The sequence below is a fragment of the Canis lupus genome, chromosome 28, assembly GCF_003254725.2.
Source record: "Canis lupus dingo isolate Sandy chromosome 28, ASM325472v2, whole genome shotgun sequence".
NCBI lineage: Eukaryota > Metazoa > Chordata > Mammalia > Carnivora > Canidae > Canis > Canis lupus.
In genome coordinates this window covers 26,299,860-26,319,124 of record NC_064270.1, presented here as the reverse complement: position 1 = coordinate 26,319,124, position 19,265 = coordinate 26,299,860, and the positions used below count along the sequence as shown (strand labels likewise).

The 19,265-nt window shown below is 33.6% G+C and overlaps 1 protein-coding gene across 3 annotated transcripts in view; it reads right to left on the bottom strand.

Moving 5' to 3' along the window:
• Positions 1 to 19,265, bottom strand: part of ATRNL1 (attractin like 1) — a 779,330-nt gene that overhangs the window by 466,647 nt on the left and 293,418 nt on the right. For all 3 annotated transcript variants that reach the window (XM_049103125.1, XM_049103126.1, XM_025467337.3), the window contains exons 22-24: positions 18,940 to 19,034; positions 3,065 to 3,143; positions 684 to 841 (exon numbers count right to left, since the gene is read on the bottom strand). In XM_049103125.1, coding sequence (XP_048959082.1) covers positions 684 to 841; positions 3,065 to 3,143; positions 18,940 to 19,034 — 332 coding nt within the window. The remainder of the gene's footprint in view (positions 1 to 683; positions 842 to 3,064; positions 3,144 to 18,939; positions 19,035 to 19,265) is intronic.

The window sequence follows — 19,265 nt, the reverse complement described above, 5'->3', positions numbered from 1 at the left end:
AGAGATATGCTGCCTGAATCCAGTGGCAGTTGTGGTATTTTGAACCCGGAATCCAGTTGTGTCATCCTTCCAAGCTCCTGAGAATAGCTGAGCCCATTTTTTCATGGCTTTCATAACTGTGAGAGGCGTCAAAGGCCTGGACATAGAGATTGAGCAGATCTGCGGTCTAGTGCAAAGCCCAGTGCCAAGAAATAAGACAGCTTCCCACCCCCTTCCTGGGCACCAGGCCTCAAACTCTCACCTATACTTTTATCAAGCCAAAGCCCTCCCTTTGTGCTAACATAAAGGAGAAAGCCATTTACTTTTGACCTATCTTCTATCTGTGCTGGGTCTTAAACTTGGTGACCACATAGATAAACCTGAACTTGGATTCTGTTCTCCTAGTGTTCTTAGCCAGAGTATAAACTAGGCGAAATAATATTGCCCCAGCAGGTACTCCATTGTTACCCAAAAAGAAAAGTGTAATTAACATTAAACCAACAGATCTCCAACAGTCAAAAAAATAAAGATATTCATCATAGACAATCAATGTACCCTTTCAATCAAGGGTCACGCGTTTCATCTTTTTCATAACAGAAATCTTATCCGTATCTTTACTTCAAACAAAAACAGCATTGTTGCTATTTGTTTTTGTGAAAAAATAATATTAAGTGGTCATTATGTTAAGTACTATTAACACTTACCTGTATTTTAATAGGCCAGGAAAAGTTGCTGACGTACACATAGAATGTAATGTTAGGATTGCTTCTAAAGTTAAATTTTTCATAGGAAAAACTATCTCTGTATTCCTTTATATTAGTCTTGGAAACTATAGGAGTCTCCTCCCCAGATATTGTTCCAGCTAAAATGTAAACAACAATAACAAATTAGGGGAAAAAAAGGATCTTTTGAATTTAAAAATATATATTATATTTGCTTAATTATTATAACTGTACTTATAAAAATATAATTATCAAAATAAACTTGTTTACTGTTTAGAGTGACAAAGGAGAAATAAAATAAGATTCATCAGAGATATAATGGAAATAGCACAAAAATTATTTTTAAAAATGATACCACTGATTAAGTGCTATGTACTGGGCACTGGTGCAGAAGATTTTATATTCTTCTCTAATAACAATTTTATAAGAGAGGTATTCTATTTTTCAAATTGAAACCTGATCCGCAGAAAGATCAAAACACTTGCCTTAAGTTTATAGCTACTGAATGGTAACTTCCTCTTTTAGCCCCAGATAGTGAGTTACTTCCATATACTACTCCACAGAGCCTCTCAAAACAAATCAGGACAGATTTTACATGTCTTAATCCAATTAAAAAATGGAAAAGAAATCTATTTGTCTTAACCACAAATTGAACAATCATTACTTTGAATAAATTGAAAGGAGGCTACAATTTAAAACATGAGCTAAATGTTCAATTACTTAAACACAGATTGCATACTCAATAAATATTTACTGAAATTAACCAAATGGAACAAAGCACTTCCAACAATCTTACCACATCTTCCACCTTACCAAAAAGTAAAAATATTTAGAATTAATATACTGAGCAACTGAATTAATTTCTAAATCATCACCTATTCCAAAATTACTTGGGGTACTTTTACATATTTCCTGACATCATCTCCTAACCTCATAAATCAGAATTTCTGAGAATTTAGTTTTGGGAATCTGAAAGTTACAAGCAATTTCTGACATACTAAAATCACTATTCTAAGGTAATTACAGAGGTTTTCTATATTTTTCTTGACAAGTTTTAAAACTCTTCTAGAGTAAGTTTATTGTGCAAAAGTAAATTTTGAATAAATAGTACAAGTTTTCATGAATTCCTTTTTTTAAATGATTTTATTTTTAAATAATCTCTACACCCAACATGAGACTCTAACGTACAACCCCAATATCAAGAGATACATGTTCTACTAACTGAGCCAGTGTTCCATCATGAATTATTAATAATGAAGCTCACACTGCTAAGATTTTAACTAAATGTTTGGCAACATTGTAACAAAATGTTATATATTTGCCCAAATTTCTCATTTTTTAATACATATGATATATAGATTCTAGAATTGCAAAAACCACATCACTCTTGAATTCTATGTCTCCATGATTCTACATATTAAAATAGCATAATGATTTGATTTTCAGAAATAGAATATAGATATCTGAGAATCCACATATTTTAAGAACATCTCAACACTTTAATGCAAGAGTGTATCTTTGATATAGAAAATAAAAATCAATAGAATTTCCTAACACGTAAATACAAAAAACAGTAAATATACTCTTTCATAATCCAACATACACTTTGTATCTCATCTTGGTTACATTTTTATGAAGTCAAAAATTTCAACTTATAAATCTTCTTAGAGAAGGCATATTTTTTTAAAAGATTTTATTTATTTATTCATGAGAGACAGAGAGAGAGAGAGGCAAAGACACAGGCAGAGGGAGAAGCAGACTCCATGCAGGGAGCCTGATGCGGAACTTGATCCCGGAACCCCACGATCAGGACCTAGGCTGAAGGCAGCACTAAACCGCTGAGCCACCCAGGCTGCCCCAGAAGGCATATTAACACAGAACTTTTTTTAACCACTCAGCACTGAAGCTGACAAAGGGAATGGTATATTTCTAAGCTTGGCAGTAATAGAAAACATGTTAATTTATCAGCATGCACAGAATTCCATTGTTTTATATCAATATTAAGGTTAATAATTAAATTTATAGCTCCAATAGTGACTCAAATAATTGAAATCTCAATCCCTAGTCATTAAAGAAGTAATCTATCTTAATTAAAATCATAGCAAATCATAACACTGCCATTTTAAAAAATTAAGTAGTGAATAATATTTGTTACCCATCTAATTTTTAATTGAATAAGGGATAAAGTTAACAAAGTAATGAAGCTTTATTAATATTGCTACTTATTTTTTTACCTGAATCAGCAAAATGATTATGACATATTTTTTAATTTCAATTATTTGAATTAACAATAAAAGGTCATGTTAGAACACCTTCCATACACAAACAGATGTGAAAGACATGAGACAACAAAATTCTCTTACCTGTTGAACCAACTGACCAGGTAATGTTGAGATTAAAGTTGTTTGATGCATTAATCGAAATATCCAAATTTTTGTTTGACTAACAAGAAAGAAAATATTAGGGTTAAAAATCAAATTGCACTAAATAGTTTTATGTTTTAATTATGCCCACACTATATTTCACAGAGTTTGTATATTTTGTCAATATTCAACTAAGTGTAGTTGTCAATTATATTTTTTGAATAAAAAATAGAGGTGATAAATTCAAAGGTAGTTAAAAGTTCCCATTTATCCTCTCTACTCTAACCCAGCCTTCTGTATATAAGCCAGAGGCTGTTATAATTCATTGTATTTTGATTCTCTGTTTACCTGTGGTTAATATTTAAATGACACGTGTTTGAGATTTGTCCAAAGTAATTTTACAACAATGTAAGATTGTTGTTTTGTGAAAGAATTCTTCTTAGGTGCATACTGTATTATTATACACGCATTTTTGTAGTAAAAAAATATATATAAAATATAAAAACTCGAACTCTCCAGTAAAAATGGGTCAGAATTAAACCTATTGTCAAAATGTAGGAAATGCATAAATAATTAAGGTACATATTTATTATTTTTTTATGCAGGATAAGTAGGAAGCTCTGACTACTAAACTATATTAATTTAATTTTTTTTTTTAAGATTTAATTTATTCATGAGAGACACAAAGAGAGAGAGAGGCAGAGACACAGGCAGAGGGAGAAGCAGCCTCCATGCAGGGAGCCCAACATGAGACTTGATCCCGGGTCTCCAGAATCAGGCCCTGGGCTGAAGGCAGTGCTAAACCGCTGAGCCACCCGGGCTGCCCTAAATTATATTAATTTTAATAACTGTTCTAAGTTGAATATCCTTTTAATTATAAATTATAGTATGTAATTACATATAATGATGTTATAAGCATTCTTAGTGATACCTTTCATGATAGTTTACCACCCTACAGTTTCAAAGAAAATGTGTCGGGGCTCTTGGCTTCAATTGGACAAGACAGTAGACAGTAATATAGAAAGCTATGATATTTAGAAGGAATCAAGTATTTCAGGAAATTGGGGTGTCTGGGCAGCTCAGTCAGTTAATTGGCTGCCTTAGGCTTGGGCCATGATACCAGGATCTTGAGATCAAGCCCCATGTCGGGCTTCCTGCTCAGCTTCTCCCTCTCCCTCCCCCAACTTGTGCGCTCTCTCTCTCTCTAATAAATAAAAATATCCTTATAAAAGAATTTCAGGAAATTGATAACGGAAAAGAACATCAAGAGAGAAAGAAACTAGGATTATAGCTAATCTGGATCTATGTGTATGACACTATGGATAATATTGTGGAGAAATGTTATTCACAGCCAGATTTTTAAAAAGATTTTATTTATTTTAGAGAGAGAGAGCATGAGCAAGGGGGATGGGCAGAGGGAGAGGGAGAAGTAGACTCCTTGCTGAGCATGGAACCCAACATGGGGTCCATCCCAGGACCCTGAAATAATGACCTAAGGCAAAGGCAAACACTTAATGGACTGAGCCACTAAGGCACCCCCACACCCATATTTTGAGTCAGATATTCCAATCATATGAAATTTTTTATATCTTCAAAGAAGGCCATAAAAGTTTGGAATTACATTCCCATTACTTGGAATTTAACATTCAAGAGGCCAATGGTAAAGAATGAAATTGTGATACATGCTACAACACAGATGAGTCTTGGAAATGTTAGGCTAAGTGAAATAAGTCAGATACAAAGGAACAAATATTGTATAGTTATACATATGAAGTTTCTAGAATATACAAATTCATAGAGACAGAAGGTAAAATAACTGGGCTGCAGGGGCAAGAAAAAATGAGGAATTATTCCTGAATGGATATAGAAATTCTATTTGGAAGTGATAAAAAAATTTTGGTATGGATAGTGGCGATGATTGCAGAACACTGTAAATGTACTTAATGTCACTGAATTGTATACCTAAAAATGGTTAAAATGACAAATTTTATTTTATGCATATTTTATAATAAAAAAGTCAATGGTGATTATAATGCTTTTATAAAAGCTTTCTTATCACACTGAAGAAAAAGTTACTGACATTTTTAATGTCTTGGTAAAAGACACACATTATCAGTAAAGAGATGATTATACCTGAAAAACTATACTCCTACAAAATTCTTATTTAAGAGTTAAAAATTCAAATGTATTTCCAAGAATAGAGACATTTTCTTAAAAAGAAAAGGAAAAGGGGTAACATAAAATGAATTATTCTACTTTTTGAGAAGAGGGATCCTATTTTACTGGAAAAGGAAAATTTAAGAAATTATATTATTTCTTGACAAATCAAATAAAATAGTTTAGAGGAAAGAAGCTAGCAAATAGGATATATTTTGAGGTTTCATCTGTTTGAAAAGTTATTTAAATATATAATATAGATGAAAAGATAGATTAATATATAACAAAAATAGAACAATAAAGAGTGACATCTGCAAGATGGGAAAATAGGAAGTGCCAACACTTATGCTCCATAAAAACACTGATTCGACAATGTTATATGAACCAAAATATTTTTATTAGAGAATCAAAATTCAGTTAGGAAGCTACCAAAGATTAATACAAAACCAAGAATAGCCACATTATAATGAGTAAGACGACTAATTATACTTTACTAATTTCAGCCCCTGCCCCAGGACAGCGCTCAGCCTTAGAGACCACCTTGGCTTATGACTTCTCCCTCAAGGAAAAGAGAAAGTGTACCATATACCCAACATCTCTGGCCTTTTACTGCACTGCCCAAAGGATCTGTTTCTGTTTCACTTCATCCAGAGAACTAAGAGAACAAGCACAGTTTGGATATCTGAAAACAGCTAAAAATAAAGAAAATTAGTGAGAGTTTACTGCTGCTATCATGGCTCCACAAGATTGGGAGACAATCTTAAGGTTGTGTAATCTACACAACCCTAAGACTTTCCCTTCGGGAGGGAGAAAGAATGGCATGTGCACTAAATACCCTGGATTTTCTGTGCATTTTCCAAGGTGGAAAGGTAGACAGCTCACTACAGCCAGAATGGCTCTGTGAAATTGAGAGAAAGCATGCAACCCTAAGAATTCTCCCCTAGAAGGAAGGGGGAGTGTGGAACATGATAATTCAGAGAAAAGTTTTCAGATGCTCCCAGGATCTCTAGCTACGGGCTGACGAAGATTCTTTCCCTTTGAAGCCAGTCCATAAAGACTAACTAGGAGAAGCAGTTGTTTCTGCAAATGCACAGAACTAATGAAAAGCTACAAGAGAAATGAAGGGTAAGAGAAATATGACACAACCAAAGAAACAAAATAAATCCTCAGTAACTGAATCTAAAGAAATGGAGCTCTAGAATTGTCTGGCAAGTAATTCAAAATAATTATATTAAAGAAGTAATAAGAGAGTAATAAGAGATCACAGAAACATAATTAAATGAAACAAAAAAAAATATATGAACAAAACATCAATATCAACAGAGATGGAATGATGAAAAAGAACCACAGAAGAATACAATAACTTACATGAAAAAAATCCATACAGAACCTCAACAACAATCCTGACCAAGCAGAAGAAAGAGTCAGTGAACTCAAAGGCAAATTGTCTGAAGTTACCTAGAGGGGCAAAAAAAAGTAAAGAAAGCCTAGTGGAAATGGAATACTTCAAGAAAAACCAATATATACATTACAAAAAATCCCTGAAAGAGAAGAGAAAGAAGGACATAAATCTTATTTAAAGAAACAATAGCCTACAATGTCCCAAATCTGAGAAGTATAGATATCTAGATTCATGAAGCTGACAAAAACAGAAGGAAGATGAACCCAAAGAAATCAAGTCAAATTGTTAAAAGTCAAAGACAAAACTAAAAGTACCAATAGCAAAGTGACTTATCATATACAAGTGAGCCCCATAAGGCTATGAGTGGATTTTGCAGCAGAAACTTTGCAGGCCATAAGGGATTGGGATGACACATTAAAAGTACTGAAAGAAAAAACATGCTGACCAGGAATACTATTCCTAGTAAAAATACTCTTTTAAAAATTGAAATATAAAAACTTTCCCAGACAAAGAGAAGCTGAGGGAGCATATTACCACCAGATCTGCTTTACAAAAAAAATGCTAAAAATGTTTGTTATGACATCAATAACAGAGTTAGAGGGGTAACAAAGGTAAAAGTATAGACTTTTGGTATGTGATTGAAGTTATATTTTGTCAGCTTAAAGCAGACTGCTATATCTATATTTCATGCAAATCTTATGATAACTACAAAGAAAAGACATAGAAGATAAACAAAAGAAAAAGAGCAAGATATCAAAGCATATCACTACAAAAAAACAATAAAACACAAAAAAGACTGCAGGAGAGAAAAGAGGAGTCCCCCCAAAAAATGACTATAAGACACAAAACAATTAACAAATGGCAAAAGTGAATCCTCTCCTATCAATAATTAAACAGAAATCTATTAAACTCCTCAATCAAAAGACATGGAATGGGCAACTAGGTTTTTTAAAAAATACTCAATAATAATATGCTGTCTAAAAGAGACTCATTTCAGATTTAAGAAAATGTTTAGACTATAAGAGAAGGGATAGGAAAAGATATTTCATGAAAATAAGAAACAAAAGAAGGAAGGGGTAGCTATATTTATATGAGACAAAACAGACTTTAACAAGAGACAAACAAGGACATTATATAACGAGACTTCATTCAATACTTTCAACAGTGGATAGAATACTCAAAGAGAAAAATCAATAAGGAAAAAGGTGGACTTGTGCAACACTACAAGATACACATGCTTAACAGACATAGAAACAAAATTTCAAATAACAGCATCAGAAACCACATCTGTTCATATGCATGTGGGAGAGTCTTCAAAATACATTACTAGTTATGTCACAAAACAAGTCTTAACAAATTTAAGAAGACAGAAAACATACCGATTATCTTTTATGACCACAATGGATTGAAACTAGGAATCAATAGCAGAAGGAAAATTTGAAAGTTAAAAATATGTAGAAATATAACAACACATTTCTGAACTAAGGGATCAGAAAAGCAATCAAAAGGTAAATCAGAAAAATCTTGAAACAAAATACGATGAAAAAACTTATGGAATGCAATAAAACCAGTTCAAAGGGAAAATTAAAAATGACAAATGCCTACATTTGCCTTAAAAAAGAAGAGAGCTGGGGATCCCTGGGTGGTTCAGTGGTTTGGCGCCTGCCTTTGGCTCAGGGCGCAATCCTGGAGTCCCGGGATCGAGTCTCACATCAAGCTCCCGGCATGGAGCTGCTTCTTCCTCCTCCTGTGTCTCTGCCTCTCTCTCTCTCTCTCTCTTTCTCTCTCTCCCCCTATGTCTATCATAAATAAATAAATAAATCTTAAAAAAAAAGAGAGCTCTCAAATAAACAATGTCACTTTACTCCTCAATTTAAAAAAGAACAAACTATGTTCAAAGTTAGCAAAAAGAAGTAAATATTAAAGATATTACTGCAGACATAAATAAGAGAAAAATCAATAAAGAAAAGAAAAATCAATGAGTTGTTTTTTGAAAAAAGTAATCAAAATTGATACAACCTTCTGTAAGACTAAAAGACTTAAAATGTAAAATCATAAATGAAACATTATGCTACAGAAATAAAAAGGATTGAAAGAGACTAATATGACTAATTACATATGAACAAACTGGATAATCTAAAAGAAATCAATAAATTCTTAAAATCATACAAACTACCAAGACTAAATCACGTAGAAATAAAAAATATGAATAAAACAATAACAGGCATGGAGACTGAGTAATCAGAAACCTCCCAAAAAAGAAAAAAGTCAGGAATAAATGGTTTCACTGGTAAATTCTAGCAAACATTTAAAGAATATCAATTTCTCAAATTCTTTCTAAAAACTACAGAGTAGGAAATACTCCCCATCTCATTTTATGAGGCCAGAAATAATCTGATACCAAAGCCAGGCAATGATACTATAAGAAATAAAATCTCTAGGCTAATAACACTGATGAACTCAGTTGCAAAAATACTCAACAAGTACTAGCAAATTGAATTCAAAAGTACATTAAAAGGATCATTCACCATGATAAAGTGAGATTTATCCTTAAGATGAAAGGATAGGTCAACATACATAAATCAACTAATGTAATATACCACATTAACAGAGTGAAGAATAAAAATAACCATCTTAATAGATACAGAAAAAGCATTTGGTAAAATTAATCATCCTTTCATGATAAAAACTCTCAACAAATGATCTATAAAAGGAATGTACCCCGATATAATAAGGGCCATAACTAAGAAGACCAAGTAAACATTATACTCAATGTAGAAAAGTTTTCCCCTATGATCAGGAATAAGATAAGGATGTCAACTCTCACCACTTCTATTTAACAAAGTATCGGAGGTCCTAGGAAAAGCAATTAAGTAAGAGAAATAAATAAAAGGCATCCAAATCAGAAAGGAAGAAGTAAAATAATACCTATTTGCAAATGACATAATCTTATATGTAGAAAAACCTGAACACAGTGTTCACACATGCACACACACACATACACACACACATACAGAATAGAACACACATATATACAAGCCTATTTAAGAACTAATAAATTTAATGAAGCTTCAGGACACAAAATCAACACTTAAAAAATCAGTTTTATTTCTACACATTAATAGCAAATTATGTTAAAACGATGTTAAGAAAATAATCCCATTTATAACAGTATCAAAAAGAAAATACTTAGGAATAAACTTAACCAAGGAGATGAAAGATATACACTGAAAATTATACAACACTGATAAAAGAAGACATAAATAATGAAAAAATCCTGCATTCTCAGATTGAGAAACTTAATATTGTTTAAATGTTCATGGTACTTCAAGAAATCTATAAATTCAATATCATCTCATCAAATTCCTAGTGGCATTTGTATAGACATAATACAAAGCTACAGTAATTAAAAACAGCATGCTGGCATAAAAATAGACAATGGTCCAGCATAATAAATAAAGACTCCAGAAATAAACCTACACATATGTGTAGTTTAAGATTATGTAATCTCCAATAAGGATACCAAGAATACCCAATGAAGAAAAGATGGTCTCTTCAACACACAGTGCTGAGAAAACTGGATATCCATATGAAGAATGAAACTGGATCCTACTGTCTTAGTTCACTAGAGCTGCTTTAACAACAAAACAAAACAAAACAAAAACAGGAATAGAGGGAGGAGGTAGAAAGAGCAACAATAAAGAGCAGAATTATATTTCTCACACATTTGGGGGCTGGAAATTCCAAAATAAAGGTACTGGAAAAGTTAGTATCTGTTGAGGTCAACTTCCTAGTTAATAGACAAGCCTTTTCTTGCTGTGCCCTCACATGGCAGAGGAGGTGAGGGAACTCTCTAGGGCCTCTTTTATGAGGGCACTAATAATCCCATTGATGAGAGCTCCACTCTCATGACCTAATTACTTTGTAAATGTCCCATCTCTAAATGCCATCACATTGAACATTAGGATTTACACAATGTTTGGGGGCACACAAACATTCAGTCTGTAGCACTAAACTTACACCATGTACAAAATACAAAGTGGATTAAAGAGGCTATGTAGGAAGATGGTGAGGAAGGGGAGGACCCCTAGGCTCATCTCCTCCCATGAACACAATTACATAACTATTGAATCATCCTAAATACCCCAAACATTGACCTTAAGACTGACAGAACAAATTCCACAACAAAAAGAAGAGAAGAAGCCACATCAAAAAAAGGCAGGAAGTGTGAAGATGTGGTTTAGGGGAGAAGTGGATCATGGGTGCTGTGGCAGGGAGCTATGGTCATAGAGAAGGACGAAAGAGAGAGAGAGAGAGAGAGAGAGAGAGAGGGAGGAACACACAAGAACATGTCCCCAAAGCCACTGCCCTGGAAGATGAAGGGTGCTGAATTTCACAAATTCTTGCAACCAGCAGATCTAAAGCTGGAGTTTTAAAGGTCAGCAGGCTTGACTGGGAAAGGGCCAGAAGGCTACTGTGCTGCTCCTGAAGAAAAAGCAGGCAAACAACCCAGGGGCAGACAGTGTGAAAGCAATGACCTAAAGAACACCTGGGGAACATAGGGGTAGATTAGTCTGTCTTCTTGGATCATATCCCTAAGAGGCAGCATTCATGGATATACCTCTACAGAAACAAAGGAGCTAGCCATTTTCCTCCTGTGCTGCTCAGCATAAACACAGAGCCACCTGCAGGAAGCACCACACTGGGCTGCCTAACTTGCTTATTCCAAGCCCACCCTGCATTCTGGTGGGACTCCCCTTCCCAGTCAAGCTTGCTGCAATCACACACTCCAGACACACTCCCTAAAATTCCAGGCCCTGAAAACTACATGATCATAAGGCCATTACTTTAAGACGAGGGGGAGACACAATTGCCTTTTCTAACACAGAGAAGGAAGTGGAGACTTAGGCAAAATGCCAAAATGCAAGAATTCATCCTAAATGAAAGAATAATATAAGGTCATAGCCAGAGATCTAAGCGAAACTGATATAAGAAACATGCCTGATGGAGAATTTAAAGCAATAACCATAAGGACACTCACTGGACTTAGGAAAAGAATAAAACACATCAGTGACTTCATCAAATATAATAACATTCCTATTATAGGAGTCCCAGAAGAAGAGAGAGAAAAAGAGGGCAGAAAATTGTTTTAAAGAAATAATATCTCAAAACTTCCCTAATACAAGGAAGAAAACAGACATCCAGATGCAGGAGGTACAGATAACTCCCACGAAAATCAACAAAAGCAGGCCGACATGAAGACATAGTGTAATTAAATTTACAAAATACAGTGATAAATACAAAATCATAAAGGCAGAGCACCTGCGTGGCTCAGCTGATTAAGTGTCTGACTTCGGCTCACATCACGATCTCAGAGTCCTTGGATTAGGACCTGAACCAGACTTCCTCTCCTGCTGCCCTTCCCCCTTGTGCTCAATTGAGTATACACACTCTCTCTCTCAAATAAATAAATAAAATCTTTTTTAAAAAAATGATAAAAGTAGTAAGACAAAAGACATCCTTAACTTACAAGGGAGGACCCATAAGGCTAGCTAGAGATTTCTCAACAGCAACTTGGCAAGCCAGAGGGAGTGGCATGATATATTATAAGTGCTGAATGGAAAAAATCTGCAGCCAATACTCTATCTAGCAAGGTTATCATTCAGAATAGAAAGAGAGATAGTTTCTAAGACAAACAAGAACTAAAGGAGTTCATGAACACTAAATCAGCTCTGCAAGAAATATTAAAGGGGATTCTTTGAATGGAAAGGAGAGACCAAAAATGACAAACAGAAGAAAGGATCAGAGAAAATCTCAAGAAATAATGAAAAAAACAAGCAATAAAATAGTAATAAATACATATCTGTCGATAATTATTTTGAATGTAAATGGATAAATGTTCCAATCAAAAGACATAGGGTGCCAGAATGGATAAAAATCAAGACCAATGTATAAGCTGCCTACAAGAGACTTATTTTAGACCTAAAGACATCTGCCGACTGAAATGGGGGGATGGACAAAAATTTACCATGTAAATGGATGTCAAGGAAAGACTGAGAAGCATACTTATATCAGACAAACTATATATTAAACCAAAGACTGTTTTAAGACACAGGGAAGAGCACTATATAATCATAGAGGATAATAAAAAAAAACTTATAACAATCATAAACATTTATGCACCAAACATGGGATACCCAAATATATCATACAATTAATAACAGATATAAAAGAAATAATATATAGTAATTCAATAATAATGGGGAAATTTAACACCCCACTAAAATCAATGATCAAAATCATCTAAACAGAAAGTCAACAAGAAAACAGGGGCTTTGAATGATACACTGGACTACATGGATGTAACAGATAGAACATGCCATCCTAAAACAGCAAAATACACATTCGTTTCCAAGGCACATGGAACATTCTCTAGTATACAGAACATATTACATCACAAAATAGGCCTCAACAAAGATTGAAATCATACCATGTATCTTTCCTGACAAAATGCTATGAAACTAGGAGTCAAGAGTAAGAAAAAATACGGAAAATTTACAAATACATGGAGGTTAAACAATGTGTTAACTAAACAATGAATGGATCAAAGAGGAAATCAAAGAAGAAATTTAAAAATACATAGAAACAAATGAAAATGTAAACTTAAGTCCATAACATATTTTGGTTGCAGCAAAATCAGTCCTAAGAGGGAAGAACATATCAGTATAGGCCTACCTCAAGAAGTAAGAAAAATCTCAAATATACAACCTAACCTTATTCCTAAAGAAGCTAAAAAAGGAATAGCAAATGAACTGTAAAGCCAAAAGAAGTGAAATAATAAGAATTAGACCAGAGATAAATGATATAGAAACTAAAAACCACTAGAACATATCCATGAAACCAGGAGCTGATTCATTAAAAAATTATTAAAATTGGTAAGCCCCTCATGAGACTTATGGAAAAAAAAAGGGGGGGGCCCAAATAAAATCAAAAATTAAAAGGGGGAAATAATAACACAACAGGAACAGAAACAACTATAATAGAATATTACCATAAAACATATGCCACACACTGGACAGTCTAAAAGGATAAATTCCTAGAAACATATTAATTCCCAAAACTGAAAACAGGAAGAAATAGAAAATGTGAACAGACTGATAACCAGCAAAGAAATCAAATCAGTAATCAAATATCTTCCAACAAACAGAAGTCCAAGACCAAATGGGTTCACAGGTAAATTCTACCAAACATTTGAAAGAGTTAATACCTATTTCTTCTCAAACTATGCCAAAAAATTGAAAAGGAAGGAAAACTTCTGAATTTATTCTATGAGGCCAGCATTATCTGGATACTAAAACCAGATAAAGACTCCACAAAAAAAAGAGAAATATAGGCCAATATCTCTGATGAAAATGCGTGCAAAAATTCTCAATAAAGTACTAGCAAACCAAATACAACAATACATTAAAAAATTATTTACTACAATCAAATGGGATTTACTCCTGGGCTGCAAGCATGGCTCAGTATTTGTAAATCAGTCAATATGATACAATACATTACTAAAAAAAAAGGGAAAAACCATATGATCATTTCAATAGATAGAGAAAAAGCATTTAACAAAGTACCATATCCATTCATGATAAAAGCCCTCAACAAAGTAGGTTTAAAGGGAACATACCAGGACACCTGAGTGGCTTAGGAGTGATCCTAGAGTAACGGGATCAAGTCCCACATCGGGCTACCTGCATGGAGCCTGCTTCTCCCTCTGCCTATGTCTCTGCCCCTCTCTCTCTGTGTCTCTCATGAATAGATAGATAGATAGATAGATAGATAGATAGATAGATAGATAGATAAAATCTTTTTTTAAAAAAGGAACATACCTCAACATAATAAAGGGCATATATGAAAAACCCATGGTTAATATCATCCTCAATGAAGACAAACTGAGAGCTTTTCCTCTATGGTTTAGAACAAGACAGATGTCCATTCTCATCATTGCTATTTAACATAGTATTGTAAGTCCTAGCTTCAGCAATAAGACAACAAAGAAATAAAAGGCATCCAAATTGGCAAGGAAGAGGTCAAACTTTCACTATTTACAGATGACATAATACTATATAGAGAAAACCTGAAAGACTCCACCAAAAAATTGCTAAAACTGATACACAAATTCAGTAAAGTTGCAGGTTACAACATGAACACTCAGAAATCTGTGGTATTTCTATACACCAGGAAGAAGAAAGAGAAATCAAGCAATCGATCTCATTTACCATTGCACCATAAAAACTATAAGATACCTAGGGATAAACTAACCAAACAGATAAAAGATCTGTACTCTGAACACTACAGAACACTTATGAAAGACTTTGAAGATGACACAAAGGAATGGAAAAACCTGCCATGCTCATGCATTGGAAGAACAGATATTGTTAAAATGTCTATACCTCCCAAAGCAATCTACACATTTAATGCAATCCCTTCAAAATACCAACAGCATTTTTCACACAGCTACCACAAACAATCTTAAAATCTGTATGGAACCACAAAAGACTCCAAATAGCCAAAGCAATCTTGAAAAAGAAAAGCAAAGCTGGAAGCATCACAATTCACAATTCCAGTCTTCAAGCTAGACCATAAAGCTGTAGTGATCGTGACAGTATGGTACTGGCACAAAAACAGACACTTAGATCAATGGAACAGAACAGAAAAATCCAGAAATGAACTCACAACTAATTGTCAACTAGTCTTTGACAAAGCAGGAAAGAAAATCCGATGGAAAAAAGACAGTCTTCAACAAATGGTGCTGGGGAAACTGGACAGCACCATGCAGAAGAATGAAACTGGACCACCTTCTCACACCATACACAAAAATAAATTCAAAATGGATGAAAGACCTAAACGTGAAACAGAAACCCATCAAAATCCTAGAGGAGAACACCAGGCAGTAACCTCTTTTTGACATTGGCCATAGCAACTTCTTACTAGATACGTCTCTGGAGGCAAGGGAAACTAAAGCAAAAATAAACTAGTGGGACTTCATCAAGATGAAAAGCTTCTGCACAGCAAAGGAAACAACTGACAAAACTGAAAAGCAACTTACTGCATGGGAGAAGATATTTCCAAAGGACCTACCTGATAAAGGGTTAGTATCCAAAATCTATAAAGAACTTATCAAACTCAAAACTCAGAAACCCAATAATCCAGTTAAGAAATGGGCAGAAGACATGAATAGATATTTTTCAAAAGACACACAGATGGCTAACAGACACATGAAAAGATGCTCCACATCACTCATCATCAGGGAAATACAAAACAAAACTACAATGAGATATCACCTCACACCTCTCAGAATGGCTACAATTAACGACACAGGAAACAACAGATGTTGGCCAGGATGAGGAGAAAGGAGAACCTTCTTACACTGTTGGGAGAATGCAAACTGGGGCAACCACTCTGGAAAATAGTCTGGATGCTTCTCCAAGAGTTAAAAATAGAACGATCCTATGCCCAGCCATTGCACTACAAAGGGGCACATGCTTCGCAATGTTTATAGCAGTATTATCTACAATAGATGAAGCATGGAAAGAACCCTAACGTCTGTCAATTGATGAATGCATAAAGAAGTTGTGGTACAAAAAAAAAAAAAAAAAAGAAGTTGTGGTACATAGATATACAATGGAATTATTACTCAGCCATAAAAGAGAATGAAATCTTGCCATTTGCAATGCTGTGAATGGAGCTAAAGATTATTATACTAATCAAAATAAGTCATCCTGAGAAAGACAAATACCATATGATTTCACTCACATGTGAAATTTAAGAAACAAAACAGATGAACATGGTGACGGTGGGGGAGGAAGAGAAAGAGGCAAACCAAAAAACATAACTGTATGTTACGATAGAGAAAAACAGGGTTGTTGGATGGGAGTTTGGAGGGGGAGGGAATAGATTAAATGGGTATTTAGGAGGGTACTAGTGATGAGCATTACTATATGGGAATAGATTAAATGGGTATTTAGGAGGGCACCCGTGATGAGCATTGCTTGTTGTATGTAAGTGCTGAATCATTAACTTCTGTGCCTGAAACTAACATTACCCTGTGTTAACTAACTGGAATTTACATTACAACTTGAAAAAATTAAAAAATGTACAAAGAATCTGAATAGACTTCTTAAAAACTTTTTGAGTATAGTTTGACAAACAATGTTACATTAGTTTCAGGTGTCTAACATACTGTTTCAACATCTCTATATGCTATGCTCAGCACAAGCTACCATCTTTCACCATAAAACACTATTACAAGATCATTGACTATGTTCCCTCTGTTGTATCTTTTATTCCTGTGACTTATTATAATGAAGACATCCTGATGGCCAAGAAAAGGTGACCAACATCAATATTTATCAGGGAAATTGAAATCAAAACCATATTGAGATATTACCTCACACTGGTTTGAATGGCTATTACTAAAGAGACAAGAGATAACAGTGTTGGTGATAATGTGTCAAAAAGGAGACCCTTATGTACTGTTAGTGAAAAAATAAATTACTGGAGACTCCATGGAAAACCATTTGGAAATTCTCAAAAAAATTAAAAATAGAACTATATGATCTAGCAATTCCACTTTTAGGTATTTATCCAATGAAAATTCTATGTCAAAAATATGTGTACTCTATGCTTTCTGCAGTATACAATATCCAAGAAAGATATGGAAAGCATTGTAAGTGTCCATCACTGATGAAAGCACAAACTGTGGTATGCACATGCAATGAAATCATATTGTCATAAAAAGGGAAGAACAATCTTGGTATTTGCAACAACCTAGAGATCTTGAGGGCATTATGCTACGTGATTTAGGACAGACAAAGACAATTATTGTCTGATTATATATATATATATATATATTCTAAACAAAACAAAACCCTGATCTATCTCATAAACACAGAGAAAAGACTGGCAATTGCCAGAGGTGGGGATGGGAATTGAGTAACAAGATATGAAGTTACAGTTATGCAAGAAGAATCTACTTCGTGTAACAGTGTCCATAATTCACAATACTGTACTGTATTCTTTAAAACTTTTTGGGAGAGTATATCTCATGTTAATTATTCTAACCACAATAAACAAACAAACAAAAAAAGAATCATTCAAACATTTCACTAACATCTTCATTTTGAAAGAGTTGTTTTCAGTTTCAAAAGAACTAAAATTCCACCAAATAAACTCTATGGTTGATATATACATTCCCTTGGCTTTTTAACTTTATAAAGTCTCAGATGGATAGGGAAGTATGTGTGTTATTTCCAAAGAAACTTTGAGCCTTTTCCTATGATAACTGACAATGTTGCATAAATGCCCTTCTTTGTTTCATAAATTTAAACTTCATAAAATTTTGCAATTATAAAATTGTTGCAGTAATTTGCTTAAAGAAACAAGCATTCCATGATGCTAAATGAGATAAGTCAGACAAGGAAAAATACTTGTAATGATATCATTTAAATAAATAATTTAGAAAAGCCAAACTCATAAAAGCCCTTTGGGCTGGGTATTGGGAGGAATTGGGAAGATGTTGTTTAGGGATAAAAACTTACAACCAATAGATAAATAAGTCTTCGGCATCAAATGCACATAGTTACTATAGACAGCAATTCTGTATTATATACTTCAAAGTTACTAAAAGACTAGAGTTTAATTATTCCCACCACAAAAAAGAAATGATAATTATGTGACATAATAGAGGTTTAGTTGATGCTACCATGGTAATAATATTGTAATACAGAAATATTCAAAGCAACTTTTGTATACACTTGAAACTTATACAGTGTAATATGTCCATTACATTTCAATAAGATCATAAAAAAAAAAAGAGGCCAGCATTCATCTAACTTAGATAAACTAGTGGACATTAAAAAGTACAATGGAAAACCTACTACAGCATAACAATGTATAAGAAAAAGAACATATTTACTATATCATGTTTTGAATTTATGGTTTTTATTTTCAAAGTAGGCTACCCCCAGTTTGAGAACATAATTATAAGCACACACACACTGTCATGAAACCGAAAAAATAATAAACATGTATCATTTAAATTGTAGGACTGTTGGCAGAATCTGAAATATAAAATGCACCAACTCCCCAAATCACAAGGATATGTAAGTTTTATGAAAAGAAAAAAGTAACATGGTTAGTCTTTCTTCAAAAGCCCTATAGTGTGATAATTCTGAGTAGTTAAAATTACAATAAAAAATGACAAAAAATGTGTATCCCATGATATGAATATAATTCTATTATAAAAGTTAAATTATCTTCTCACCTGCTCTGGGTTCGCTATGAAGTTTATGGCGGTATGGTGGCGATCATCTTCCTGTAATAAGCTGAAGGTAAACTGATAGTCAATCAAAAGGCTGTCTGTGGGGGAAAAAAATACAATCCTGATATGCACTTTTACAAACTGATAAAAACAAAAGTTCGGTGAAAACATACTGTATATTAAAAATTAAAATATTTATCAGTTGTTAAGATATGTATTTTATTAAATATACTTTAAAATCTATTAAAATAGTTATTAATTAAATCAATTAAAACAATTTTAAAATATTTTATTAAAATAATTTTATGAAAAATAACTGTCATTAATTA